The following is a 25,992-nucleotide window of genomic DNA, read 5'->3' as shown; positions in this document are numbered from 1 at the left end:
AGGGGGGGCGTCTCCTCAGCGCCGCTGCTGGCGCAGAGCCAAGAGGAGCCCAGGGCTCTGGGACAGATGGCTGGCAGTGCCGGGCGCTGGCTATGTGCCCAGCCCCCGCCCTAGGCGCGGGACCAGCCATGGGACAGGAACTGCCGGCCCTCGAGCCGGAGAGTTAATATCTGTGAGGGTGCCGCAGGGACGGACCGGCTCCGGGGACGGACGGGTTCCGGAGACGCACGTACAGCAGACCTCCCACCGCGGGTCCCACCGCTGCCCCCATGCGGAGTCCCTCTTTTCTCTTGCAGCGGCGGCCGCCGCTGTTGCTGCTGCTGCTGTCGCCGTGGCCAGTCTGGGCCCAGGCGCCCACTGCGGCCGCCCCCTCAGGGACCCCGGGTGCCCCGGACTGCCCCGAGGCGTGCGCGTGCGCATCGGGCGGTCAGGCCAACTGCTCGGGGCGCGAGCTGCCCGCCGTGCCTGCGGGCCTGAGCCGGAGCGTGCGCGCGCTGCTGCTGGACCACAACCGCGTGCGCGCGCTGCCGCCCGGCGCCTTTGTGGGCGCTGGCGCGCTGCAGCACCTGGACCTGCGCGGCAATGGGCTGCACTGGGTGCACCCGCGGGCCTTCTGGGGTCTGGGCGCTCTGGAGCAGCTCGACCTCAGCGCCAACCAGCTGGAGGCGCTAGCGCCCGGCACCTTCGCGCCGCTGCGCGCGCTGCGCAACCTCTCGCTGGCCGGCAACCGGCTAGAGCGCCTGGAGCCTGCGGCGCTGGGCGCGCTCCCGCTGCTGCACGAGCTCAGTCTGCAGGACAACGAGCTGTCTGCGCTCGCGCCCGGCATTCTGGCCGGCCTGCCCGCTCTCAATGCGCTGCGCCTCCGCGGCAACCCCTGGGCTTGCAGCTGCGCGCTGCGCCCGCTCTGCATGTGGCTGCGCAGGCACCCACGGCCCGCGCCAGGTGAGCCCTGGGGTCGCGGGCGGGCGGGGGCGGCCACTGACGCCGCCGCCGCCGCCTCCTGACGCCACCCCGTGTCCCGCAGAGACCGAGACGCTGCTCTGTGTGTCGCCGGTGAGCCTGACGCTCAGGCCCTTGACCGCCTTCCCCGATGCCGCCTTCCGCCACTGCGCACAGTCACTCGCCCCGCGGGACCTGGCCGTGGTCTACGCACTAGGGCCCTTGTCCTTCCTCGCCAGCCTGGCCGCCTGCCTGGCGCTGGGCTCCGTGCTCACCGCCTGCCGCCGCCGCCGCGCCGCCGCCCGCCGCCTGCCGAGGAGACCGCCGGATCCCGGCCCCTGCTCGGCCTCGCCCGCGGACCCTGGGAGCCCCGCTGCCGCCGCCCAAGCCTGAGGCTGCCCTCGAATCTTCCCTCTACTCCCTGCCCTCCTTCACACCCCTGCAGGCGTCAACAAGTAACACAGACCGAACTTCTCGTGACATTCCTTTAGGCATCACCACTGCACACACCGGGTCGTGGGGCGGTGCGCGCCGGGCCCTGGGACGGAGGGGCAGCGCGCGGCTGCGCACGGGCCGCAGGGGAAGGCACGCGCTCGGACACGGGAAGGGCTGGACCTGTACAAGGTGGTGGGCAGGGCTGAGGACAGTCCTGAGCCAGCGTCTGGAAGCCCATCCTGGGCTGCAGGCTGGAGGAGGCAAAGACAAGGCTCGGCCCTCTGGAGTCCGGAGGAGAAGGTCGGGCGGAGGCAACGGGAGCCGGAGCGCGCCCCTGGGAGGCGGCTGCCAGCGGGGGGGTCAGGGTCTGCCATCGGGGAAGGGCAGGGCCAGCTCGGAGGATGGGGTAAAGTGGAGGCGGGGCGAGGGTAAGAAGAGGGTAAGAGGTGGAGCCGAGGCTGCCAGGAGCAGGCGCTGGAGGAGGGGTGACCCAGCCAGCTGGGGTTGCGGCCCCCAGGCGGCTCTGGTGGTGGCTGGGGAAGGATGGGGCTTCAGTCTGTGCTCCAAGCCCCTCCGTTGGGGGCCAGGTTGGCCCCTCTCCCCACTGCTCAGAGACCCCAGGGCCCTGCCTCTGCCGGAGTGCCCTGTGGCCCTGCCCAGCCAGCTCAGCTCTGGCCCGTCCTCAGCCGCTCTGGTCCGTGCCTCGGTCCAGCAGGGGCTGCCCGCCAGGCAGCAGGGCGGGCGGACGGACGGACGGGAGGCCCAGGGTGGGCAGTCTCGGGCAGGTGGGCTTCCCTCAGGCCTTCCCGAGCAGCAGGACCCATCAGTGTCCTTGGCCGGGCTAACTGGGCAGGTGGGCGCCTCCGGGGGCCTCACACCACGGTGCTGACCGAGGGATCTGAGAGGTTGAGCGGGCCCGTGATATCAGTGGGATGGTACTGCTGCAAAATAGAAATACACAGACAAGGCAGCCCGTTAGCCCAACGCTCGGGGGCGTGCGCGGGGCCGGGACGGGTGGACCGGCCAGCCGGCCAACTGGCGGGCAGGCGGGCGTGGCCTCGGGGAGGCTGGGGGGCGCTCCTCCCCCTGACCCCGTCGTGCTCCGGGACTCTGCGTGGGCCGGGCCGCTGTCCCGTCCGTCTGTCTGTCTGTCTGCGGGGGAGGGGGGCAGAGGAGGGCGGGCAGGGCGTCTCAGCTCTCCCTATGACGGGCACACATCTGCAGCTGGCCCTCCTCCCTCTCAATAGCGCGTCGCGGCAGCACTGTGTCTTTTTGGTTTTGCAAAGCGCCGCGTCCACCCCCGGTGCTCTATAAATAAGAACCAACAATCAATACCCGCTGGCCCCGCGGCCGCCAGGGACCCCAGCCCTGAGTGCCCAGTGCCGCCCTGGCCCGGACCAGCCACAGGACAGGGGCAGAGGATCTCAGCGGCCGGACCGACCCACCCCTCCCGAGAGCCCCCCACCCAGGCCTCCCCCCAAGCAGGCGCCCAGCCTGAAACAGAGTGGGAGCTGGGCTGCCCTCCCCCGCCCAGCCCCCCCAGCTGGCAGTCCCCCGAGTCGTCCCTGCAGGGTAAGGCCAGCCCCAGATACCACATGGCACCAGGGCTGGCCTGGGATGGTCCCTGGTGCCCAGGGAGGCTCAGGCGAGGAGTCTGCTGGGAGCACGTCTCCGGAAAGGCCCTGTGAGGGTCTCCGAGCTGCACCTGGACCAGCTAAGGGGCATGTGTGTGTCTGCTCCGGGTGGTGGTGGTGGTGGGGGCGGGACTCAGTGACAGCCTCAGAGAGTGGCCCATCACCTGTGAGACTTGTGCTCCTCCTCAGCTCTGCCGAGATACCCTCTCCCCTGGCCTGCCCCACCCCCGCTCCTCTCTGGTCCTGTGTTCTCGCTCTCCTCTTCCCACACCCCTGGTGGGGCCCCTGGCTCAGGCACTGCCCACTTTTCCAGGACTGGGCAGCCCCAGGCCTGTGCTCCCAGGCCCGTGGACCCTCACTCTCCACCCACCCTCCCTGTGCCAAGCCCCTCTTGGGAGGCAGAGCAGCCAGGACTCATGGGCCTCTCTGGGGGTATCCTGGTGGCTTCACCCTGGACTCAGATCGCTCTGTGCCAAGGCCTGTCTGAGTCCTGGAAGTCTGCCCCTCTTCCCATGCCCTGGGGAGGAGAGGGGGGCTGCAAATCCCACTTCCACCTTGGAGCATAAGCCCCTGAGGGGTGATGCAGCTTCCTGTGGGCTGGAGGCCAAACCTGCCCCTGAACTGCAGTGAGGCTGCTGGGGCGAGGGCTGTGCTGGCTCTGGGTGGCCTCCTCCCCACTTGGGACCAGCAAAGCTGGATCCGTTTTGGGGGCCTTTGGTCCAAGTGTGCACACCTGGTGCAGTGACAAGCTAGCCAAGGCAGGAGGGCCAGGAATTCTGGGCTCAGGTGGAAGGCCTAGCTCTGACTGGCCCTGTGGGGTGGGGCTGGGGTCAGGAGCTGAGGTCCTGGTCTCCTCTGTGGAGGCCTCCCCTTCCTGAGCCTCTGTCTGGGAGCCTCCATTCCCCCGGCTGAGTAGGCCATGCTTGGCCTGGGGTGGGGGCCGCCCACTATGGTCCCACCCATTTCCCCACCTGATGGTCCCATGTGGCTGGGGGCCTGTTCCAACTCCAGGCCCCAGCCGTCCACCCAGATGGAGCCAGGCCCGGCCCCCAGCCCCGGCCCACACAGAGACCACATGGAAGGGACGCAACAAGCATGGCTCTGGTGAGACACAGGAGACAGGTGTCTGAGTGGCGGGGCTGGCAGCCAGACAGATGGGCGGAGGGGACATCACAGCCACCCCTTCATGGACGTCGCAGGGAGGGAGAGAGGGTGGCGGGCCCCTCCGGGAGAAGCTGGAGAAACGGACGTAACAGAGAGGTGGTGTGGCCTCCCAACGGGTGAGGAGCCAGGGCAGGGCGGCTCTGGGCTCCCAGGGATCCCGGGCACGACCCTGAGGTGGTGAGGCTGACTGGCCGACCAACGACATGACACAGCTTCAAGATGGCGCATGGCGTCATGGCATGGGGGGGGCAGACTAACGCAGAGACACATGGGGAAAGAGGACCCAGCAAGGGCCAGTGGGAGAAAGGACCGAGAGAGAGAGGTCTAGAGAGTCGGAGAGAGAAGACCTAGTGTGCTGGGCAAATAGAGATGAAAGGCCACAGCGGTCAGAGGTGGGGGTGGGATGACGGGGAGAGGGCACGCCTGACGCACGGGACACAGACATGGAGGGCAGGCGAGAGAAGAGTCGGAGACGTGGGACTGGGCGTTCTTCCCCTTACCGTGTCTTTGGAGGACCTACGTCTCTTGAAGCTGGAAGCCAGGGTGGAGGTGATAGCCCTAAATGTGGCTTTCTTTTTAGGGTCGGGCTCTGCTCTACCACTCTTTCTATCCTAAAATGAATATGTATAAGTGATTAGACGGCTAAGGGTGGCGGCCACACCTGCCCTCGCCTGCTTCTCGGGGGCCGCTGCCCGGCCTGGCCGGCCACTCGGGCCCTCGCTCCTGCCTGCCTTCCTGTGCTGGACAGATGGACAGACAGCACGACATGCACAGGCGGCCTCTGCTCCTGCCCGGGTCTCCGGCCTGACCTTGCTCGTGCTAGGGCTGGGCTTGAGGGGGGTCCCGTCTGGCTCTCTTCCTGAGAGGTCCGCCTGGATCCCTGGCGGCCCTGGTTTACAGGTGTCCCAAGGAGGAGGGGCCCTCCGAGCACTGAAGGGGTTGCCTCGTGGGCCCTGCCAGCCATTCTGACCCCCAAGGGGGTACACCAAGATTCAGGAAGGGGCTGAGGGACTGAAGGTAGGTGCCAAGATGAATTGGAGCCATAGATAGATGGAGGCAGCTCCCAGGACCTTGGCTTTGGGTCTGATGGTCAGGATGGCCCTGTGCCCACCAGTGAGAGCAGCAACCAGGTCCCAAGAGCAAGAGTGGGCAGATGAGAGGTGTGGGGGCTCCAGCAACCCCGTCCCCCCGTGGCCCTCCCTCTCTGCCATGCCAGCTTCATCCCAGGACACAGGCTCTGGGGAGGTACCCAGAGAAAGAGAAGAGATGGAGCAAACCAGAACTGGACCGTGGGGCATGAGCCTGCGGGCCTGCACAGGTGGGCTGTGGCTGCCCCACATGCAGCCTGTCTCCTGCTGGCGGCAAATTCCCACAGACACAGCCTGGGGCGCCAAGCGGGGCGGGCTGGCAGATTCAGACTGGAGTTATGCAGCACAGAACACAGCAGGACAGCAGGGAGGGGCTCCCCAGAGGGTGCCAAGGAGGGGTGTGGGGCGGCGAGGGCAGAATGCATCTCAGACTCACGTGCTGCACCCAGGTGGGTCCCTGTCTTACCCTGCCTCAGTTTGCCTTCCTATGGAATGGGCACCGGTGGGCGACTCTGGAGACAGAGGAGCCAGGCAGAGGCTTGGAGCAGGGCGTGTGGCCTCCCTCGGCCGGCTTTGCAGTGGGCAGTCACCTGCAGGTGGCCCTGCACCAGCGCTGCCCCTGGCTGTGGCTCCTAGCTCCAGTCCGGCCCACATGGGCTCCCGGGAGTCAGAGCCAGCGCTTCGGCCTGCAGGGATGGAGGAGGGCCGGGGCCAGGCCGGGCCATGGGCACCAGGCCTCGGAGGGTGGCCTGCCCTACCTGCAGGTTCTTTCGCCACACGTTCACTGCTGCGAAGGCCAGCTGCATCTGCTTCCGGCGAGCATCCTTGTGCCGCTTGTAGGCGATCTCGATGAAGATCAGGAAGATCCCCGCCACGATGCCCCCCGCCACCAACATGAAGACCCCTGTGGGCCAGGACCCAGTGCCTCAGCTGTTGGCTGGCCAGGCACGTGCCCCTGGAGAACCCACCCAGTGTTGGCAGGAGTTGAGAGGATGGGGGACCCACCTGCCATGTTTTCGAAGGTGAGGGTAGCAGGGGCGTTGCTGCGCGAGTCACACTCCTGGTACCGCACCCACGTCTTGTCCAGGTCTTCCATGAAGCCGTTCTCATGGGACCTGGGCGGGCGGGGCGGTGAGCCGGGGCGGGGCTAGGAGTGGGCGGGGCGTGCGGGCCGGGGCGAGGCCCGGGGCGGGTGGGGCATGTGAGCCGGGGCGGGGCCGGGGGCGGGCGGGGCCTAGTCTGGGTGGGGCAGCACCTGTGTGGCGGGGTTTGGCGCTGGGGAGGCTCTTGGAGAGGGGTTGGGGAACGGCGGGGACGGCGAGTGAGGCCGACTCACTTGAGGATGGACAGGGAGACGTTCTGCTTCCAGGGGCTGTCCTTGCGCATGCCGATGCCGAAGCCCGAGCGGAAGAACAGCTCGCCCGTGGTCACCAGGTCGCATTTCTGCGAGGCCTCGAACTCCAGCACTGCCGAATCCCAGATGAAGGCATGCAGCTTGCTGCGGGCGGGGGCAGGGGCAGGGGTCACGGGAGCCCTGCACAGTCGGGCTGCCCTCGCTCCCGCACGCACGCTTACATTCCTTCGTCCTGCCGGCCAAGAAACCTCCATCCCCCTCCCGTGGTTCCCATCCAGCCTGGACACTCACTTTTCCTGAATGGGTGAACGACCCCTCTTGTCCGGCCCGCCCCTCATTTGTCCCGCCTGGCCCTCCCGGTCCCCTCACTTGTTCCCCCTCTCCGTTCCTGGCCCCTCACGGCCCGTCCCCTCATTTGCACTCCCTCCCGGTCCCAGCCCCTCACGGCCCGTCCCCTCACTTGTCCCGCACGGCCTGGATGGCCTCGGCCGCGCTCTCGTAGTTGTGCTTCTCCATGTGCCGGTACATGGTGCTCAGCTCCACCTGCCGCCGGAAGTAGATGTCCACCGAGCTCTGCTTCACCGTCGCGTAGATGAACTTGTCCGAGGGGTTCCTCAGCTGCGGGGTGGAGGGCGGGGCTCGCGGCTGCTCCAGGCCCCGCCCGAGGCCGACTCCCGCAGACCTCACGCCCCCGCCCCCAGCCGCGCCGGCCTCACCCGTGGGTCGTTGATGCCGGTGATGCGCTCCTCGGGCCGGTCCAGCACCAGGAAGGCCGCCAGGTTGGCAGTGTAGGAGGCCACGATGATCATGGCGAAGCCGGCCCACACCATGCCCAGGATGCGCGCCGAGAAGCTTCGGGGGGCGCCTGCAGGCAGAGACTGTGAGCTCCGGGCGGGCGAGCGGGGGCGGCGCGGGACGGGGCCCGGGCGTGGCCTCACCTTCCCCGATGCCCGAGTTGAGCAGGACGCCCCAGGAGAACCACATGGCCGAAGACAGGGTCAGCGCGTCCTCCTCCTCCTCCTCGCTGTTCACCTTGAACCGGCCGAAGGGGCTGCGGGGCACAGAGGGCGGGCGGGAGAGGGCGGGAGAGGCAGCCCCGCCCCGGCCCTCGCCCGCTGCGCCCTCCCCACCCGCCCCGCAGGTGGAGGTGTCCGGGCCCCGGGCCGCGCTCACCTGAAGCGGTCCAGCAGGTACAGCATGACGGCCACCACGTGCACAGACAGCCCCACCAGCAGCCACAGAGTGCTCTGGAAGGGCTGCATGAACGAGTCCAGCGTGCTCCGGGGGATCTCCTGCGGGCGGGCAGGCCGTCAGCGCCGCCCGGGCCCTCCCAGGACCCACCCCTGCGCCCCTGCCCACCTTCTTGACCAGAATGGTCAGGCCCTGGTACTTAAAGGGCTTGGAGAACTCGATGTACTGCGCGCGCTCGTTGTTGATGGTCAGCGGCGCCACGATCATGTCCGCCTGCCCGCTGAGCAGCTCGCCCATCATCCCGTTCCACTCCTTCTTGTTGCTGTTGTTCACCTGTGGGCGACACAGCGTGGGGGAGGGGGGCGCGGACACGGTCGGCGCCACTCCCGCGGCAGGCTCGCGCCCCAGCCCATCTCAGGGGTCGCGCACTCCAGACCCCGCCCATCCAAACATGGATCACGCCCACTCCCGGCTCCGCCCCAGCCTGCAGGCCCCGCCCATCCAAACATGGATCACGCCCACTCCCGGCTCCGCCCCAGCCTGCAGGCCCCGCCCATCCAGGGCCCTGCCCCTAGCAAGACCCGATTCACCCGGCTCCAAGATTCACCCGTACCCGCTCCTGCGTGCCGAACTTTCCATCGGCCACCAGGTGCACCTCATAGGTGAAGTTCATGGTCCGCGCCAGTTTGATGAGCAGGTCGATGCAGAAGCCGTAGCAGCACTGAGGCACCGTGCGGCGCGCTAGGGGGTGGGGAGGGGGTGAGCGCGGGGCTCCGGGCTGCGCCGCCCCGCCCCTCGCCCGTCCCGCCCCGCGTCCCTGCTCCTGCCCCGGCGTCGCCTGCGCCCCAGCCCCGCCACGCCACGCCCCGCCCGCGCCCGGCACTCACGGCTGCCTGGAGACGTGTCGTTGGGCCCGGTGCAGATCACCTTCTTGACAGGGTCGCCGTTAACTGTGAACTCCTCCTTGCACGTGCCGTCGCTCAGCGTGGGCTTGACGTACACGAAGGGCTCCTGGTGGATCGTCACGATCTAGTGGGGAGGGAGACCCAGCCTGGACCACTAGCCCTCGGCAGACCCGGGGCGCTGTCGTCTTCTCAGCGCCCACTCTCCCCTGGAGCCCCTCCAAATCTCCGACGTTCCCCCACCTCCCGCCACTGCCCCTCTCTGGAGCCTCCCCGCTCGGCTTCAGGCAGTCAGTCCACATCTCCCCGGACACCGTCGGCATCACCTGCCCGCTGCCCTTGGAAGGGGCCCCAGACTCTCCGGACCCGCCCACGCCACCTCAGCGTTCAGAAGGCACACGGCCTCCCGAAACACTGTGCCCTTCTCTTGGCCGCTTTCCCTTGGGGTCTGGGCTTACACATCACTCCCTCCATCAGAGGAACCTGCTGGAACGTCCAGTCTGCCTGAACACCTTCTCTGACTTCTCAGAGATGAGAAACTCTTCGTCCCAGCCCACAGCCTGCCCCCTGTCCCCCCGATGCGGACAGGGGCATGTCTACTGACACTCGGAGCCTGCACAGGACCTGGGACCCATTTGGCTCACCCTTATCATCTACCCTTCCCCCCTCTTCCCCCGCTGAGGCTGCCCTCTCTTCCATGGCCTGCCTCTTCAGTCCAGGGGCTCCTTGGGGCTCATGCTGGGGCTCTCTCCTCCCTATCCTTCAGGGGCCCATAGCCTGAGGGTGGGGAGGACACATACAGGGCAGAGGGGGCTGAGCCGAGCACAGCATGCTGACCAGGGGTCCGAGGGGAGGTGATATTGGTGTTGATCGCGGGCGAGGCACCCTCCACTGGGGGCTCAGGGAGGGTGAGCCTCAGGGAGGCAGCCTGAGCCTCAGCCTTGAGGGCAGCATTTTGGCTTTTTCCCCCAGGGGACTGGGAGCCCCTCAAGGAGCTTATTTGCTTTTTACGCTTTCATCATTTTTTTCTATTACACAAGCAATATATGTTTGTGCTTTTAAAAAGTCACTGAGACCGAAAAAAAAAAAAAAAAGGGAAAAGAAGCCACCTGCATCTCGCAGTCTGGATGGGACCTTCTGACCGTCGGGTTTTGGCTGTTACTTTCAGACTTTTCAACACGAGGAGAGGCCACATTGGCTTTGGGAAAGCCCACTCTGCCTGTCCCAAACAGTGGTGACCCGTGGGCAGGTGCTGACAAAGAGGTCTGGGTGAGGGCCCCCAGCTGGGGGGTGGGCTCAGAAACCAGACAGAGTCAAGACACATTTGAGGACCTGGGGACACTGGGAGAAGGTTGGTTGGGCACATTGCACTTAGAATCCTTGCCTTTGGAGATTGAAGGCCCTGGCCCAGTGCTGGTGTGGGTCAGCATGGGGAGGGACTCTCAGTAGATCGCCCAGGGAGGGGAAAGGGGCCCGGGGGTGAGCCTAGAGGGGCAGGGAGGAGTCAGGCCAAGGAAGAGAAGCTGCGAGGGATAAGGCCAGCCCAGGGAGGCAGCTGCCCGAGGCCCAGGGAGGGAGTAAAGGAGGGAATGGGCTACCACAGGGAAGGCAGGGGCCAGGGTCTAAAGGACAGCTTGACTCAGTCATGGCAGGAGGCTGAGAAGGCTAGAGGAGTGGTGGCTAGGACCACCTGGAGCAGTGATGAGGATGTGGAGGTGGCATCCCCAGGGCCAGGACTCAGGACAGAGAGTGCTAGAGCTGAAGTTCACAGAATGACCACCCATCTGTCTCTCTGTCCTTCAGCTCGTCCCCAGGGGAGTCCTGCCCCACACGGCCTCCCCAGACTTAAGGGGGGCTGGTCAGGAGGGGCACTGGAGAGAGTCCATGGGATGAGGGGCCAGTAGCTTCCTCTCCTCCCTCCACCTGCTCTCCCTGCTTCCTCTGCGGTGCCACGTGTGTGTGATGGCAGCCAGGTGCTGGTCCCATCCCCACCTCCTTTAGTCACTTTCATTCGCCTCACTGTCCCCTTCTCTGGGCCTGAGAGGTTTGGAGTGTCCGGAGTGTGGACACTGGGGCAGGGTGGCAGGCCCCCACCTTTAGTCTGGTGGACATCTGGTACCCTGGGGGCTTCTCCGTCTCTCCGCCTGGCCAGATGATCTTTCTGTCGTTGGGGATGACCTGGGGGTGGGAGTATGAGATGGAGGGTGGCCACGCAGGGGTCTTGGCCCCAGGACCCTAAGGCCCCAGCCCCCACCCCCTCATGACCCCCACCTACGTGGGTGCCATTGTAGATGCCCACTTGCACCAGCTTGCGGTTCTGCAGATTCATGATGCTGTAGTTTGCGAACTTCCGGTCCCCGTCCTCATTGAACTCCACGCGGCCGGTCACCCCATCAGCATACTTGGAAGACATCAGGACTCTGGAGAGGACATTGGAGTAGACTTATCAGGGATGCTCTCTCTCCCTCTCCTCCCGAGCAGCTCAAGCTCCTCCTTCTGCCCCAGTCCCAAGAAGGAAAGATCAGCAGATGTCAGACCCTTGTGCTGTGTGCCTGTCTGCCTGCACCAGATGGACAGCACAGCTATGGCAGCCCAGCAACTCCTGGGTGTCAGACCCTGTTTCCAGGGCTTTCTGTAGGTTGGGATGTTCGATCCTCACAACAGCCGTTCTTGTTTTACAGATGAGGAGGCAGAAGCCCAGGGAGGACGCAGTGGCCCGTTTGCCAGCGAGTGGGGGAGGCAGGGTTGAGTCCTGTCTTGCTGCATGTGCACATCCGTGTGTGTGTGTGTACACGTGTGGTGTGCCCATTGGGCCATATCCGTGTGCACATGTGATCCTTGTGTGGGGTGCACTCCCATGCATGTACTATGGCACATGTGTTTGTGCCATGTGCCTCTCTGATTCTGTCTGTGTGCACACACTTGTGTGCACATGTGCTGCCTGTACCGTAGTTGTGTATGTGTGCTCCTGTTGTGGGCACCATGAACCATGTTTCTGCAACATGCTACTCAGTGTTTGCTACTCAGTTTGGGGGGGTTGTCTGGTGATGGGCTGGGCTTGCCCACCCTGGTGGCATGGTGTGCAGGGTGCTGTGAGTTAACTCTTGTCCCACTGCAGCCGTCCACTTTGGTCTCTGGCCAACCTTGGCTCTCGTCAGGCTTGGGTGCCATCCTTGGGCTCCTTGTCTGACCTCCTGGGTCCCTGGAAGCTCCCAGTCCCCACTCGCAGTAGAAGCCTCCTCCCAAGGACTGTCAGCCACCCTGAGGAGTGGGGTGGGGTCTCAGGGTTGGCTGCAGTGTTAAAAGGTGGAGGTGGGAGCAGTGGAGAAGGCCAGGACTTCAGTGGCATTGGAGGCATTGGTGTCAGTGTTGAAAATGGGGCGGATGATTATCACCGTAGAGATGGAGGTGTGAGTGGAGGGGAGATGGGGGGGCCGGGGGGGGGGGGCAGAGGAGAGAAGTGGGAATGGTGACTGTATCTGTAGGATGCGGGCAGCAGGCTGCGCTGGACCAGCCGCTGAAGAGCGGCTATTTCTACCTCCTAAGAGTGCCCGCCCATCGCGAAGGCGGCCCGGTCCACCTCTGAGAGAGGCCCCGCCCACCTCTGAGAGCGGCCCCGCCCACCTCTGAGAGCGGCCCCACCCACCTCTGAGAGCGGCCCCGCCCACCTCTGAGAGAGGCCCCGCCCACCTCTGAGAGCGGCCCCGCCCACCTCTTGAAGAGCGGCCCGGTCTTCCAGATGTTGGTGTTGCCCACGCAGCCCCGCGGCGGGTCGGTGATGTTCTCCTTCTCCAGAAGCTCATGCACGGCCTGCGCCACCACGCCCACGGCGTCGCTGATGTGCGCCGACTCGTTCTTGCCGTTGATGAGCTGCAGCCCGATGATGCCTGGGCGAACGTCCCTTCGCTTAGAGCCTGTGGGGGATCCCGTCCGCGGGACCCCAGAGGCCCAGCACTCACCGTCCGGAGCGTAGCGCAGGGCGTTCCCTGAGATCTCGCGCTCCCCCACCAGCCACACGTACCCCGAACCCGTCATGTTCAGCATCGCGGCTGCGCGGTACACGGTGGCAGCATCGTCCTCGCTGTGGGGTAGAGCGGGGTGACGGGCCAGGACTCCAGCCGTCCCCCACCCGCGGCCGGTTCTCAGGTCCACCTCTGGAGCGCGGGCCTGCCCCCGCCTCTCCCCCAGCCCCTGGCCTGGAGCGAGGCCCGGAGACACCGCAAAGGCGACCAGGCTAGCCCCCACCCCCAGCCGGCACCTGGGCCTGGTGACCCCGCACGGAAGTGACAGGAGTGGGGCCCAGACCCCCAGTGCTTCCCAAGCCTCCATTGCTGGCCCCCAGCCCTTGGTGGGCAGAGTTAGACAGTGATAGATCGTTACGGATTGGTCACTTGCTTACCAGGTACCAGCCACTGTTCTAAGTGCTTTACATGGGCTATCTTATTTAATTCTCACAATATCCCTATGAGGGGATACGTTAGTACTATCCCTGTGTCAGGAGGGGAAACTGAGGCACCCAGTGCGCACAAGTAGTGGTAAGTAGCAGAGTCAGGTCTGTGCCTGGACAGTCCACCCTAGAGCCGCTGCTCCTGTGACTTCCTGGACAAGCCATACCCTCTCTGGTCCTCCATGTCCAAACCTGTGAAATGGTCACGTGCTGGTGGGACCCAGTGCCTGGGAGCTGTGCTGAGCATTGCAGCAGAAGCTGCTGGAGAGAGAAGAGGGGTCGCCCTTCTGGAGTCTGCACAAGCAGCTGTGCTTCCCCTGCCATCCAGGCCTGGGGCTGCTGGCAGGACAGAGCACAGGCTTTGCCTTGCAGACACGTGTGGTCCTGAGCTCTTGGGGTGTCTTTGCCGGTGAGGTCCTGTGCACCCGATCCCCTAGAGCTGGGGTCGCCATGGTTGGGACAAGGACCCTGGACCTGGACCCAGCAGGGAAGGGAAGGTGGGGCTGTGGGGGCCACTGAGGATCCTCCTCCTGCTCCCACCTTCCTTTCCCTGCCAAGACGGAACTGGGCCCAGATGGGCCTGGACCACGACTGGCACTTTGTTTCTCCAACACATGGGCAGCGGGGTGCAAAGAGGTTGGACAGTTTGGCTGAGTGTCAGCTTATTCTCACAATGGCTGACCCTGGAAACCAAGGTGACCCTAGGCTCCCTATGGAGTCTGCACCCAATTTTCTCAAGGATTAGCCAATGGAGAAATTCAAACCTTCAATGTTTGCTCTAAGTGACAACGCTACCATGGGATGTAAGCAACACAAAACAGAGGTGTTCCAGGCAGTGCCACACCAGTGACCCAAACGAGAGCATCCAGCCAAGATCGCCAGGCAAAACCAACCCTGTGCGTGTCGGGGTGCAGCGTGCCACTGTCAACGGTGCCCACAAAACCTGGCAGAGAAGCTCGTCTGCCTGACACGGTTCAGGTCTGTGACGTTTGACTGGGTGGAATGAGCACACACCTATGCCTATATCTGGGTAAATTGGTATCAGTGGAACGGTTGTAGACAAAAGCCCGATCAATCCATCCAACTGTGTTATGGAAATAGTCGATCCCAGTAAAGACAATTTCAGGAACATAAAAATGAAAAGTTGTGGAAACAAATTCTCTGCACTTTGTAAAACTTGATCAAGAATTAAGAATGGTTTCATGAGGTCTCTCTGCAAAATGCTCTCAACAGCCCTTATATGCAGTGTGCCAAGGTGAGGTGCCAGGGTAAAGGGGACCTGTGTCTGCCACTGCCCAGGGCACAGCCTTGCCTCCCTGGGCTCCTGGGAGCTGAGCGTGCTGAGCTGGCTGGTCTGCCCTCCGCTGCAGACTCTGGCCTCTCTGTTCCACGGAGCTCAGCATGTCAGGCGAGGGATCTCGTCCAGCCCTGACAGTCCAGGGGCCTTGCATGGATTCAACAGGGGTGTTGGTGGGTGTGGTTGATATGAGGGCTGTGCCTTTGTGGGCAGTGTATGTACATGTGTGGATTTAGTGCATGCATGTGGTGTGTGTTGTGTATACGGTGTATGTACAAATGCCTGAGTACATGTGTGCACTGTGTATGCAGGAGTGCAATGTACATGGTGGAGAACGTGCATGTGCAGTGTGTATGCACATGTATATAGGTGTGCGTGTGTCTGTGTAAGAGTGTGTGCGGTATTTGTGTGTGTGGTGTATGTGGTGGTGTGCCTGTGTGTGTATGCATGTGAATGTCTGTGTGTATGTTTGTGGTGTGTATATGGTGCATGTGTATATGAACATGTGCATGAATTGTGTATGGTGTGCATCTGGTGCTCACACATATATGTGGATGTGTGTATGTGGCATGTGCATGTGTATACAGTATGTGTATGTGTTCGTGTGGGTGTACATGCTGTGTGTATGTGTGTGTGCGCGCTTGGTATGTGTTGTGTATGGAGTGTACATGGTGCGTGTGCATGTGTAGTGTGTACAGGCATGTATATGTACGGTGTATGCGTGTGTGCACAGACGGTGTGCATGTAATGGGTGTGCAAATGTGCGTGTGTTGTGTATGGTGTGTACATGGTGTTTGTGCGTGTGTATGGGTGTGTGTTTGAACACATGGCATGTGCACATGTGTGTGTATGAGTGGTGTGAATATGCTGTGTGCCTGTGTACATGTGCTCATGTTTGTTTAGGTTTGTGCATGTGTGTGTGAGTGGTACGTGCACACATGTGTGCATGTGTGGTGTGTGTATGATGTGTACGTACATGTGGTGGTATACGGTGTGTGCTCATGTGCATGCACACATGTGGTGTGCACATAGTTCGTGTGCATGTCTGTGTGTGTGTGTAGTGTGTGCAACTATGTCATGACCACGTCCTCTTCCCTGGACTGACCGTGTTCTTGGAGCCACGTCTGGCAAACCTGTCCTTGATCCTGGGGGCTGGCGACACACAGCAAGCCCCCCTCAGCCTATGTCTGGGGGGCTTCCCTGTGGCTGCAGCATGTGGCTCAGGGTCTCATTGACCAGAGAGATAACAGTGAAGAAAGTGCCCACCTCTCTGCTGGGACCCGAGCATGGCGGAGTTCTGTGGGATGGTTTTATGCGTGGCTTTCTGGCCTGTGTCCTGGTGGCCACTCTGATTACAATGTATGGATTGGGCAGGTCTGGTTTGCTGTGACCTCGTCCTTTGTAAAAGTGCCCAACAGTTGAACACCTATGTTTTGGGGTAATGGGTTCCTTGAGTGGCTCTGTCCTGGATGAAGGGGACTTCTGATCACCAGCCAACTGTCCATTTGCCCATCTGTCTGTCCATTGGTCCACCCATCCACTCATCCATCCTCTTATTCCACCACATCCACAGAATCTCTCTCAAGCCCTGTAATGAGTGAGGGGAAGGGTAAACAAACAGGGAAATAAAAGGAGGGTCAGGCGGGCTTTTCCTGGGCAGGGCATTCCCTGGGCAGAGCATTCCCTGGGGCGGGGCTTTCCCCGGGGCGCGACTTTCCTCAGGGCGGGGCTTTCTATGGGGCGGGGCCTTCCCTGGGCGGGGCTTTCTCCGGGTAGAGCTTTACTTGGCTCTGTGCCTGAGGTTTGTCGACTGAATGTGCAAAAGGACACCTCCCCTGGCACTCAGAATATTGCCGTCTCTTTCCGGCCTGCGGGACAACAGCGTCTGGGGTGTGTTCTCTGGGCGAGGTGACCCCTGCTGTTTTTCTCCACTCTGTTGGAGCCTGACAGAGCTTCTAGGACAGGGCAGACAGTCCACCCAGGCCCTCCTGGCTGTCCCATGGGGTGGGGTTCTTCCTTTTCCTATTCCGAGTGGCCTGGCCTTTCCCTTCCCAGGAGAACTTAGCCATTTGCAAATAGGGGGACTTTTACTGTGGGCTGGTGCCAGAGGTCACAGTGTGGGCCAGGCCCTGTTCAGCGGCAGCCTGGTTTTCATGGGTCCCTAGTTGGTTCCTCTCTTGTGCTGCCTACTCCAACTGCTTCCATCCTTCAGTGCTATGACTCGGGCCCTCTCCCTGCCATGGGCCTTCCCACCTGGACTCACCTGCATGCCACACATCACTTCCCCGGGCCCTTTCCCTGACCCCAGCTCCCAGAGCCCCGTGTCACCCCATCTATCGCCTGGATCGTGTTGGCCTTCCTAAGGGCAGGGGTTCATCCATCTCCTGTCCCCAAAGCCCAGCTCAGGGCAAGCAGCAGCAGGTGCCTGTGGAGGGAAGGACCCAGGGAGGGGTGGACAGACAGATGGTGTTGCCTTTGCCAGGTCACCAGGTGTATGTGGTGGGGGCTCTCTTTGACAAGGGCATTTTGGAAGCTGAAGCTCAAATTCAGCCCAACAGTGCCCGGGCCCTGGTCAGGTACAGCTGGGTGAAGTAGGAAGAGGGGCCTGGCCTGGCCTCACCTGGCAGAGAGGATGATGACCCGGGCCTCCAGCTCCCGCGCCTCCATCAGCAGAGCCGTCACGTTCTTGGTCCCCGGGTCAAACTGCAGCACTTTCTCGGCCTGTGGTGTGAGCAGGAGTGTTAGCAGGCGGCCTGCGCAGGGGACATAGCGCCTCAAGGGTGAGAGTCGGGCCGCAGCCGCTAGGAACCCCGAGGCAGCTTAGCTAGGGCTGCGGCGGCCTGCACCTGCCACCTGTGCTGTCCACTTGCCTTCCTGGCTCCTGGCCTGGCCTGGCCTCGCTCGTCCTCTCTTCAGCCTGCTCACTCTCCTGTGCTCGCTCTCTGCTCTCTGCATCTCTCTTTCCACCTCACTCCTGTCCTCATTTTTGCACTGAGCATGCAAGCTGAAGTGGACCGAGACTCAGAAAGAGGCGTGCAGCGGACAGGAAACAGAAAAGAGTTTTGGAATGCAACCGGGAGTGGAGATGGGGCTGACTTGTCCAAAACCACGGGAGATCCTCTCGGGCCTGATTCCGAGGCCCCTGCAGGAGTGGCCCAGACCCCGGCAGGCAGGCGGGCAGCTGGGTGGGTGGGCTCCCTCCTGGGTTCCTCGAGGAAACCCTGGGGGTCCCAGAGATTGCATGCACTTCCCGGAGAGCAGCTCCTCCTGTGGCTGCGCCTGCCTCTCGGGCGCAGGCCAAGGCCGAGGCCGTGGTGGGTGGGCCGTGGGTACCCACGCGGCCACGCCTGCCCACTCCTGCCTGCGGCTGCCTGCCTCTCGACCTCACTCTCCTCACTGCTCGAGCCTGCGGCGCGGCTGGGCCAGACGGCGGCCCTAGTGGCCGAGGCGCCGAGGCCAGGGCTCCCTAGTCGGTGGGTGGCGTGCACGTCCATGCATATATACCTTGGGTCCGCGCTTGTTGTCATAGGACAGTTGGTCGAGGTTTTCATAGTTCCTTTTTTTACTCTGATGAATAATGTGCACAGAGAAAATATGCAGACACAGAAGAAGATTATAAACGGTTGAAAATGACGGCGCTAAAGCTATCACACCACCTCCTCGGACGTCTGCAGACGGGCCGGACCTGGAGCTCGCAAACACCTAGGCCGGGGCGGGCCGGGGCTGGGCGGGGCCAGGGGACGAGGGGTGCGGGGCCACTGAGGCTCCCTCCCGGAGCTGTGCTCTTGGAAACGGTCACACTCAGGAGAAAGGGAGGCCCTGTCCACGTCCACTCCAAACGTGTCCCTTTGGGGTCCCACCTGCCACCCCCACCCCTGCCATGCACCTGCTGTATGGCCCCAGCAGTACCCACCCCACCCCACATCAGTCCTGAATGGAGGGTGAGCACCCCCTCCCCGCACCCTGTCCCCTATGTCCCTCCCCCGCCCTGCATCCTCCCTTCTCCCTCTCTTAGAGGTCCAGGTGTTCTATTCCCACAAACTGGTGTGCGCACATCTGTCGACCCACGTGTGTGCTAGAAGTTGAGTGTGATAAGAGTTTGTGTGCACATGCGTACACAGGGGTCACATGCACGCGTGGACGTCTTCGTGGGAGCGTTAGTCTACGTAAGCCCGGAGTGGGGACGTGAGGGCCAGTGCCGCCTGAGCACTCGTGTGCATGTGTGCGCGACAGCTAGTGGGGTGAGTGTGCGCACGGGCCACGTCCCTGTGTGTGAGTGCCTGGGCCTGGCCATGGGAAGGCCTGGGAAGGTGCATGTGGTCTGAGTGTGTGGCAGAGGTGTGCAGTGTGAGGAAGTTGTCTTGGGAATGGTCATCTGTGCCCGTGAGAGTGTGTACACGTGGCTGGGTGTTCGGGGTGTGACTGATGAGCATGTGTGCATGTGCACTGGGCTTGCGAGTGTATGTGGCCGTGGGTGGGCATGCCAGAAGGTGACACGCCTGCCGGGCATGGGTGGTGCTGTCTCGGGAGGGGTGGGGCCCTGCAGTGCTGGTAGCCAGCCCTCCCTCCCAGACTCGGCCAATCCCCTACAGCAGGATCCCCCCAGGACCCTCTGGGTCTGCCCTCTGGCTTCACCCCCCAACCAGTACCCTCTACTCTCTTCAGGGCCTGTGGTACCTTGGGGGGGCCCCGGGTTGGCACTAAGATTGATGAAGCCAGCTCTGACTTCATGGATAGAATATGCTCCCCGCCGCCCCCTCCGTCTGGCCTCCCAGGGCCCTCCCCAGCCTGGGCCTCCCTCCCTCTCTGCCCCGCTTGGCCTCCATCCAACCCAGGGGCTGTGGCCTGGGTGCTGAGCACCCAGGGCTGTGAGCTGGGTGAAGGCAGAACCCTGGGCCTCCTCTGATGAGCTCCAGCTCCTCCTCAGGCTGGTGGGGGTGGGGTATGGGGGTCACTTGGACCCCAGCAAATCCCTGCTTTAGTTTTGCCACAGCCCCATAGAGTGGTATCCAGGCTGGGATGGGGTGGTCAGTGTGTCCTAGAGCCAGGAGTCTAATTGTTCCCCATGAGGAGTCCAGAGCCCAGCCCTGCCGTGGGAGGTGAGAAGAAGGCACCGGACACAGTGGGGGAGCCGGAGGCCTGAGGGGGGCAGGCCCCAGGCTGCGGGGGTGGGGGGTGGCTGATGTCGGTGGATGGGACTTTGGTGAGGGTGATGGGCAGCTGGGAGGTGGAGGGCTGTGGGGGAGGCAAGGCCAGCGTTAGGACGGGGAGTGGGTCACAGGAGGGAGGGGACCGGGTCCTGTGGGGATGAGCATGGTGCGTGGTCACCATCACGCGGAGGAGGGCGTCCTAGGGGAGGCCGCTGCGGAGGCTGGGCCTGTGGCCTGCGGGAATTGCGGGGTGGGGGCGGGGCAGTGAGGGTCCGGCGGGGTGCGGGCCTGCGGACCAGCCAGGAGGGCGGGAGGGGTGTTTGCGGAGCTCCAGGTGGTCCTGCCCTCGCCCCGCAGGGACTGACACGGAGGAGATTTCGACTAATGGCAAAAGCGAGTGAAATGAGCCGAGGACAGGCTGGGGCGGGCGCTCGCCAGACGCGTGGTGCTGACCATGCACGATGGAAAGAAAGGGTGTTCACACACGGGCCACAGACACAGCGGCGGGCGCTCGCCCGGCTCCTGCTCCGGCTCCTGCTCCGGCTCCTGCTCGGCTCCGGCTCCGCGCCGAGGCGCCCGCCCGCGCCCGGGCCTCACCTTGGACTCGCGCTCCTCCAGCAGCGTCTCCAGGCGCTTCTGCGCGGCGCGGCCCTCGTGATCGTCGCTGACCAGGAGGATGATGTGGTTCCAGCTGTAGACGCGCATCATCTCGAACCAGACGCTCGACTGGTGGGAGTAGGGCGGCACCGTGCGCAGGAAGCTCAGGTGGATGCTCTGCGGGGACACGGAGGCTGAGGGGCTGCAGGCACCCAGACCTCGGCGAGGGCGGCGCTGGTGGACCGGGGCTTTCCCCGACGCTGCCCTGACACGGCTGGGGGAGACTTCCAGACCCCAGACACGGGGGTCCCCACTGCCTCCCACCCCTCCCCTTACGCCAAAGGTGGGCGCTTGCCAGACGGCGGAGACCCCACTTCCTCCCACCCCTGCCCTCACACCACTGGCTTCTCCTCCCTCCGCGCACATCATGCAGTCTGAGAGACAGGGACTGGGTGTTTGCCAGCAGCACCCTGACGGAGACATGGGGTCTCTGTGGGCTTGCTCCTGGGGTGAGCCCCCCACCTCCCCGGCAGCACCCCCTGCTGGACAGCTTGGACTCAGAAAGTTCTCCCAGCATGCAGCATCTCAAAGATCCCCTCTGGGGCTGCAGAGGGTCCTTCCCAAATTTACATAACTGTAGCATTTGTTAGGAAGTCTTCACTCTCCGGGCTATTTCATCTCTTTGCCAAGCCCAGAGGCTGTCACTGGCTGGCTCGCCTTGCTTGTCTGTGTGCACTGACCGCCAGAGAGGGGCATGCTGGGACTTGGGCATGGAGCAGCTTATGCCCTCCTCAGCCCACGTTCTGTGTCTGTCCAGTGAACACTAGTCCCTTTAGTGTCCCTACAGACCCACACTGATCTTGCGATCCTCTGAGACCTCTAGATTCTTTTTTCACCTGCTCCCTCTATGTGGCTTGCGGACAGTGCCTTGGGACCCAGGTGCAGGAATTCCCCTTTGCCTCTGTCCATCATTCACCTGGTGACACAGCTGTAGGTGGGCTATAGTCGGGGTCTTGGCCTGGCTCTCACCCAGGCCTTCCTGGTTTATGTGTTGGGCACAGCTTGGCTGTGGGTTGGGACCATGAGTGGAGCCAGGGTGGAGCCGTGAGGTTTGGCCATTAGGTTTGCCCTCACGCTGGACCAGAAAGTTGAGTCACGATCGGGCTCTGGGCTTGGGGCACATGAAGCGCTGGAGTTCTGCCCTGGGAGAGGGCTCCTCCGGCTGCTTTCCTGCGCTTTTCTCCCCTTTGCAGATGAGGAGATTGGTGCCCAGAGAAGTGAAGGAGGCAGTGGCTGGAGGGAACAGGAAGAGGTCCCTCGTTTCTCCACAGCTGAGGGCCAAGTGCCTCTCTGAGCAGTTTGGGTTCCTCAGCTGCATGCTGGGGCTGCCAGAGCCCCAGGAAGAGTGGCTGCTCCGGTCTCCAACTGACCTCCCTCAAGGGCCTTCTCAGAGAACCCCTCATCCTGGACTTGCTTTCCCCTCGCCCCCATGCAGACCCAGCCCTGACACCCCTGGGCCTTGCTGGGATGACCTCTGTGCTGTAGGCGGCTTTCTCTAGGACTCTGGGCTCCTGGCAGGATGAATTTGGAGAAGATGGGGAGACCCAGGAAGCCCCCACCGCAAGGCCCAGCCCTCTGGCTCCTCAGCTAGGGCACCAAGCTGGATGTCCCCTGCTAAGTGGCCCCTCCGGGTGTGTCTGCAGGTGGCCCCAGACCTGAAGGGAGATGAGGAGCAGGCTATGAGAGCCCTCCCAGCCTCTTGGTGGTCAGTGTGTGTCCCCAGCTGAGGGGTCTCCCCAGAATTGTGGGCAGACGCTGTGGGAGAGCTGTGTAGCCTGGAGCAAGCGTCCTGCAAAACCAACCCGGTGACCTCTTGGCTCTTCCAGCTGCCGCTCCAGCCAGATTCCCAGCCTGTGGGCCACGAGAGCTCGACATGATGCTGAGGGGTGGCCAGGCCGGCCCCTCCTGCCATGAGCCGCCTCCTCGCTCACCCTGCACTAAGGCGGCGCCCTCTTCCCCCAGGCCTGCGGTGGGAGGGGCTGGGAACCACAGCTTCATGGCTGCCTGATACCCGGCTCCCGGGCTTTCCCTCCTCCTGGATCCCCCATTCTCCAGCTCCTCAAAGCCCGCCTGTTGTGTTGTCCAGGGAGCCTCCCTGTCTGTCTCTTCTCCAGGCCCATGGGGACCTCTGCTGCTTCCGGGGCTTGCTGTTGGTGCCTGTCACTTGTCAGTGGGCCGTCTGCCCGAGTACGTGGGCGTGTGTGGCTGTTCACGTATGTGGGCATAGGTGTAAGTGTGTGAGTGAGTGTGGGTGTGTATGAGTGTGTAATGGAGCATGAGTATGTGGGGAGGGTGAACATGTTAGTGTTATGTGAGTGTGCACCTGAGTGTGTGTGAGTGTGTATACACGTGAGTGTGTGTGAGAGCACACGAGTGTGTGAATGTTTGTGTAAGTGCGCACATGGATGTGAGTGTGTGGATTTGTTTGTGTGCTGTGAGTGTGTATACAGGTGTGCACGTGCATGAATGTGGGTGAGTTTGTGTGTGTCTGTGAGACTATCAGTGTGTAAGGGTGTGAGTGTGTGAGCGTGCCCAAATGCGTGTGCTCACGTATTGCCCTGCTGCTCTTTGAGCACAGAGCCCATGATCCGAGCACCTCTGTCTATGCCCCTGCCCTGTCCTGGCACAGCACCTGCCCGCCGCCCTCCCTGGGCAACTGCTGGTGGCCCTGGGCTCCGGAGCCAGCCGCCTGGGTCTCAACTTGGGGGCAGAGTGGCTGGGTCCCCATCGAGCTGTCAGGCTTACCTTGTCTGAGTAGATGGACATGCGGGTGGTCAGCCCCAGGACGGGGATGCGATAGAAGCCAGCTGTGTAGGAGACGGGGGTGGGAGTGAAGTGGTCGTTGGGGGTAGGTGGGTGGCTAACTAGGATGGCGTAGACCTGTGGACACAGGGGACAGGGTCAGCTCAAGTGGGGGCAGGCCAGGCTCTGTGCCAGAGCCAGCCATCCAGAAGCAGCAGAGGCTGAACCCGGCAGGCGGATGGTGGGTAGGAGGACCAGAAGGCACAGTTTTGGCACACACACAGCCCCAGGAGCACACACCCACGAGGCAGGGGGACAAGACCCCGTAACCACCCTCTGACTATAAACAAATCGTAGGGAGAGGCAGAGGCAGAGCAATACTCTGGGGACCAAGAGGACACACAGGGAGAGGACAGACCCCCCTCAAGCTTCTCCTGCTTGAGGAGGAGTGAGGGCCTCCCCTCACTCCCCCGACCCTGGAGGGCTGCCCTGAGGTGTGTAGGGAGACCCTGAAAGGGAGGGCGAAGGCCTGTCCTTGTGATGTCCTGGAACTGTGCACGCCGCCCTGGGGTGGGCTGGGGAGAAGGCCTGGTCCTGTGTCACGCTGTCAGCACACCCAGGACAGCCACTGTCCCTTCTCCGGGGCAGAGGTGGGCAGAGGTTGCTGCTCCAGAGATGGAGGGCAGCTCCAGGAGGTCTGCCTTGAGCTCCACAGACCGAGCTATAGTGGGAGAAGCCGGGCAAGGAGCTGCCCGGAGGCCTGAGTCCCTTCACTGAGGTCTTCCAGGGGCGGGCTGAGCTCGGCTCAACGTAGACAAGACCCAGTGCTGACTTTGAGTGCTGACCACATCCTCAAGGAAGGAAAGGGAAGGGAAGCGCTGGGGGGCAACTCAGCCTTTCTGCCAGGACCAAGGCCCCAGTGGGCAGGTCTGAAGCCAGTGGCTCAGTCCCTGGGGGCAGGGAGACAGGGTGGGGGGGCAGATGGCTTGGCAGTTCCATGCCACCCTCACATTAGCAGGACTGTGTCTGTCCCACCTCTGCCCTCCCCTCTCTGAGCCACAGGGCTACAGGGCCACAGGGCCACAGGGCCCACCTGCTCCTACAAACGCTGGCCCCACATGGTGGGGATGGTGGCTACAGCGCTAGCACAGCGCCTGGCCTGCAGGGTGTGCTCAGTGAGTGACAGCTGCTGCTGTCACCTTTGCTCCTGGCACTGGCTGTTCCCTGAGGGGACAGTGCCGACAGACAGAAAAACTGAGAGTGAGTTGGAGGAGGGATCCTCAGAAAGGGTCCCACCTGGACTTCCTGACTCCACCCCTTCATGTCCCTCCCCCCTCCCAGATGGAAGATGTGATGGAAGCTGCCAGCCACAGAGGCTTCACCCAGTCCTGTCCCATGCTGCCCCGGGCTGGGGCATGGGAGTGGCTTGTGAGGTGGAGAGCGGGAGATTTCTGGGCAAAGCTCTGGCTTCTGCAGTTGGAGCTGTTGGACTGGCTCTCCCACCCAGGCCTCACTTCCAGTCTGCACCCTGAGGACCTGGTCAGTGTTTGCACGAGCATGTGTGTGCACGCATGTGACCATGCAGGTATTCACAAGTGTGTGCTGGGATATGTGTGTGTATACTGCATGCCCCAACACGTCTGTATTTGTATGTGTGTGTGTACACATGATTGAGCCCAGTGTGTGTGAGCACATGTCTGCATGTGCAGTTGGGTATGCCAAGCAGTATGTGGCACATGAGTGTGTGTGTCCATGGATGTGCGTGTGGGTGCGGTCAGGTGTGTGTGTGAGTGAGCGTGTGCAACTGATTGTGTAATGCTGATGTGCATGAGTATGTGCTAGTGTAAGTCCATGCATCTCTGTGCACAAACACGGATATACCATACATGTGTGCATGTGTGAGCATGTGCTTCCATGGATGTGGTGTGGCTGTCAGGTGAGTGTGTGAGCAGCATTGGCCAAGCGTCATCCGCCTCTTACATAAAGGGCTGCATTGCAGTGATCCCGCGGCTTCATTGGCATTCAGCAGGCGGTGCGGCCCAGAGGCGGATGGCTATGACAGGCGAAATCCCAGGAGTCGTGTCCTCCCCCGCCGCGCTGGCTGCCAGCGGCTCCCATGCTGTGCCCTGACGCCTCCCACACACACAGTCCCCACTCCCACCCTACAGAACACCCTGCTTCGACACCTGGGCCGTTTCCCATCTCAGGCAGACCCGCGGTGGGGGGAAGGGGAGGGATGAACGGAGTCAATCTAGAAGCAGAAACAAAGCTGTCCCCAGACCCCATCCTGCTTAAAGCTCTGCAGTGCGTGCACGAGGCTGGGACAGGCACCTCTGCCGCCTGCCCAGAACGCCCACCCCCACACTGACAGCCGGTGATAGAACAAACTGCCAAATGCCTGCCACACGTCTCCACACACTGGGCAGGGTCTGGAGCCCTGGAACCCTCGTGAGGACTGGCCGCGGCGGCAGGTGACCAGTCTGGGGGCCAAGATGGGAAACTGGCAGGTACTAGTGTTTGGCTGCTGGTGAGACCAACCCTCTCCAGAAGGAGCCAGCTGCTTTATGGGTCCTCTCTTAAGGGAAGAGACAGGGCTAGGAGAGGATTGAATGAAACTGGGACAACGGGAGGGATGGAGGGTGAAGGAGGCAGGGTGGTGGGGAGGAGGTGGGGGGAGGGGCAAGAGCGCGCGCAGCGGGAGCCCTGGGGGGGCTGGCACCTGGCTGGAGATGAGGTCCTCGCACACCGACAGGGCCATCTGGATGGCGTTGGGCTTGTGGGTGACGGAGGTGGCGTTGAGCTGGATCTTCCAGGAGCCGTGCCGCTTGTTGGCCTGGTTCACGGCCTCGCGGAACATCTGCTCGTGCTTTCGCGTGCTCAGCACAGCGCCGATGTTGACGATCTTGGGGTCGCAGGCGGCGCGGGCGAAGGAGCAGGAGAAGAGCAGGGCGAGTGTCAGCAGGCGCATGGTGCTCATGGGCTCCGGGCGGCG

General features: G+C 63.0%; 2 protein-coding genes across 6 annotated transcripts; one reads left to right on the top strand and one right to left on the bottom strand.

Annotated features, from left to right (window-relative positions):
• Window positions 1-65: 65 nt before the first annotated feature.
• On the top strand, window positions 66-1,546 carry LRRC26 (leucine rich repeat containing 26). Its single transcript, XM_058524581.1, has 2 exons — window positions 66-942; window positions 1,025-1,546. The coding sequence occupies exons 1-2, from the start codon at window positions 270-272 to the stop codon at window positions 1,330-1,332; spliced, it is 981 nt and encodes a 326-aa protein (XP_058380564.1). The 5' UTR covers window positions 66-269; the 3' UTR covers window positions 1,333-1,546.
• Window positions 1,243-25,992, bottom strand: GRIN1 (glutamate ionotropic receptor NMDA type subunit 1). 5 transcript variants are annotated; one of them, XM_058524576.1, is made up of 21 exons: window positions 25,720-25,977; window positions 23,004-23,138; window positions 20,199-20,375; window positions 17,956-18,018; window positions 17,072-17,172; window positions 12,667-12,788; window positions 12,420-12,594; window positions 10,983-11,127; window positions 10,802-10,885; window positions 8,693-8,834; window positions 8,419-8,546; window positions 7,974-8,138; window positions 7,788-7,906; window positions 7,553-7,665; window positions 7,331-7,479; window positions 7,075-7,232; window positions 6,597-6,758; window positions 6,266-6,375; window positions 6,019-6,164; window positions 4,673-4,783; window positions 1,244-2,315 (listed from the first exon to the last, which is right to left on the bottom strand). In XM_058524576.1, exons 1-21 carry the CDS (start codon window positions 25,975-25,977, stop codon window positions 2,247-2,249), a joined length of 2,832 nt encoding a protein of 943 aa, XP_058380559.1. In that variant the 3' UTR covers window positions 1,244-2,246. The 5 variants fall into 5 exon arrangements, with proteins under 5 accessions (XP_058380560.1, XP_058380559.1, XP_058380563.1 ...); XM_058524580.1 differs by lacking the exon at window positions 17,956-18,018 and having other exon boundaries at window positions 1,244-2,682; window positions 25,720-25,992; XM_058524578.1 differs by lacking the exon at window positions 4,673-4,783.

This window comes from Diceros bicornis, chromosome 28 (assembly GCF_020826845.1).
Source record: "Diceros bicornis minor isolate mBicDic1 chromosome 28, mDicBic1.mat.cur, whole genome shotgun sequence".
NCBI lineage: Eukaryota > Metazoa > Chordata > Mammalia > Perissodactyla > Rhinocerotidae > Diceros > Diceros bicornis.
Note: the sequence above shows the minus strand (reverse complement) of the source record. Positions and strands in the feature narration are given on the sequence as shown.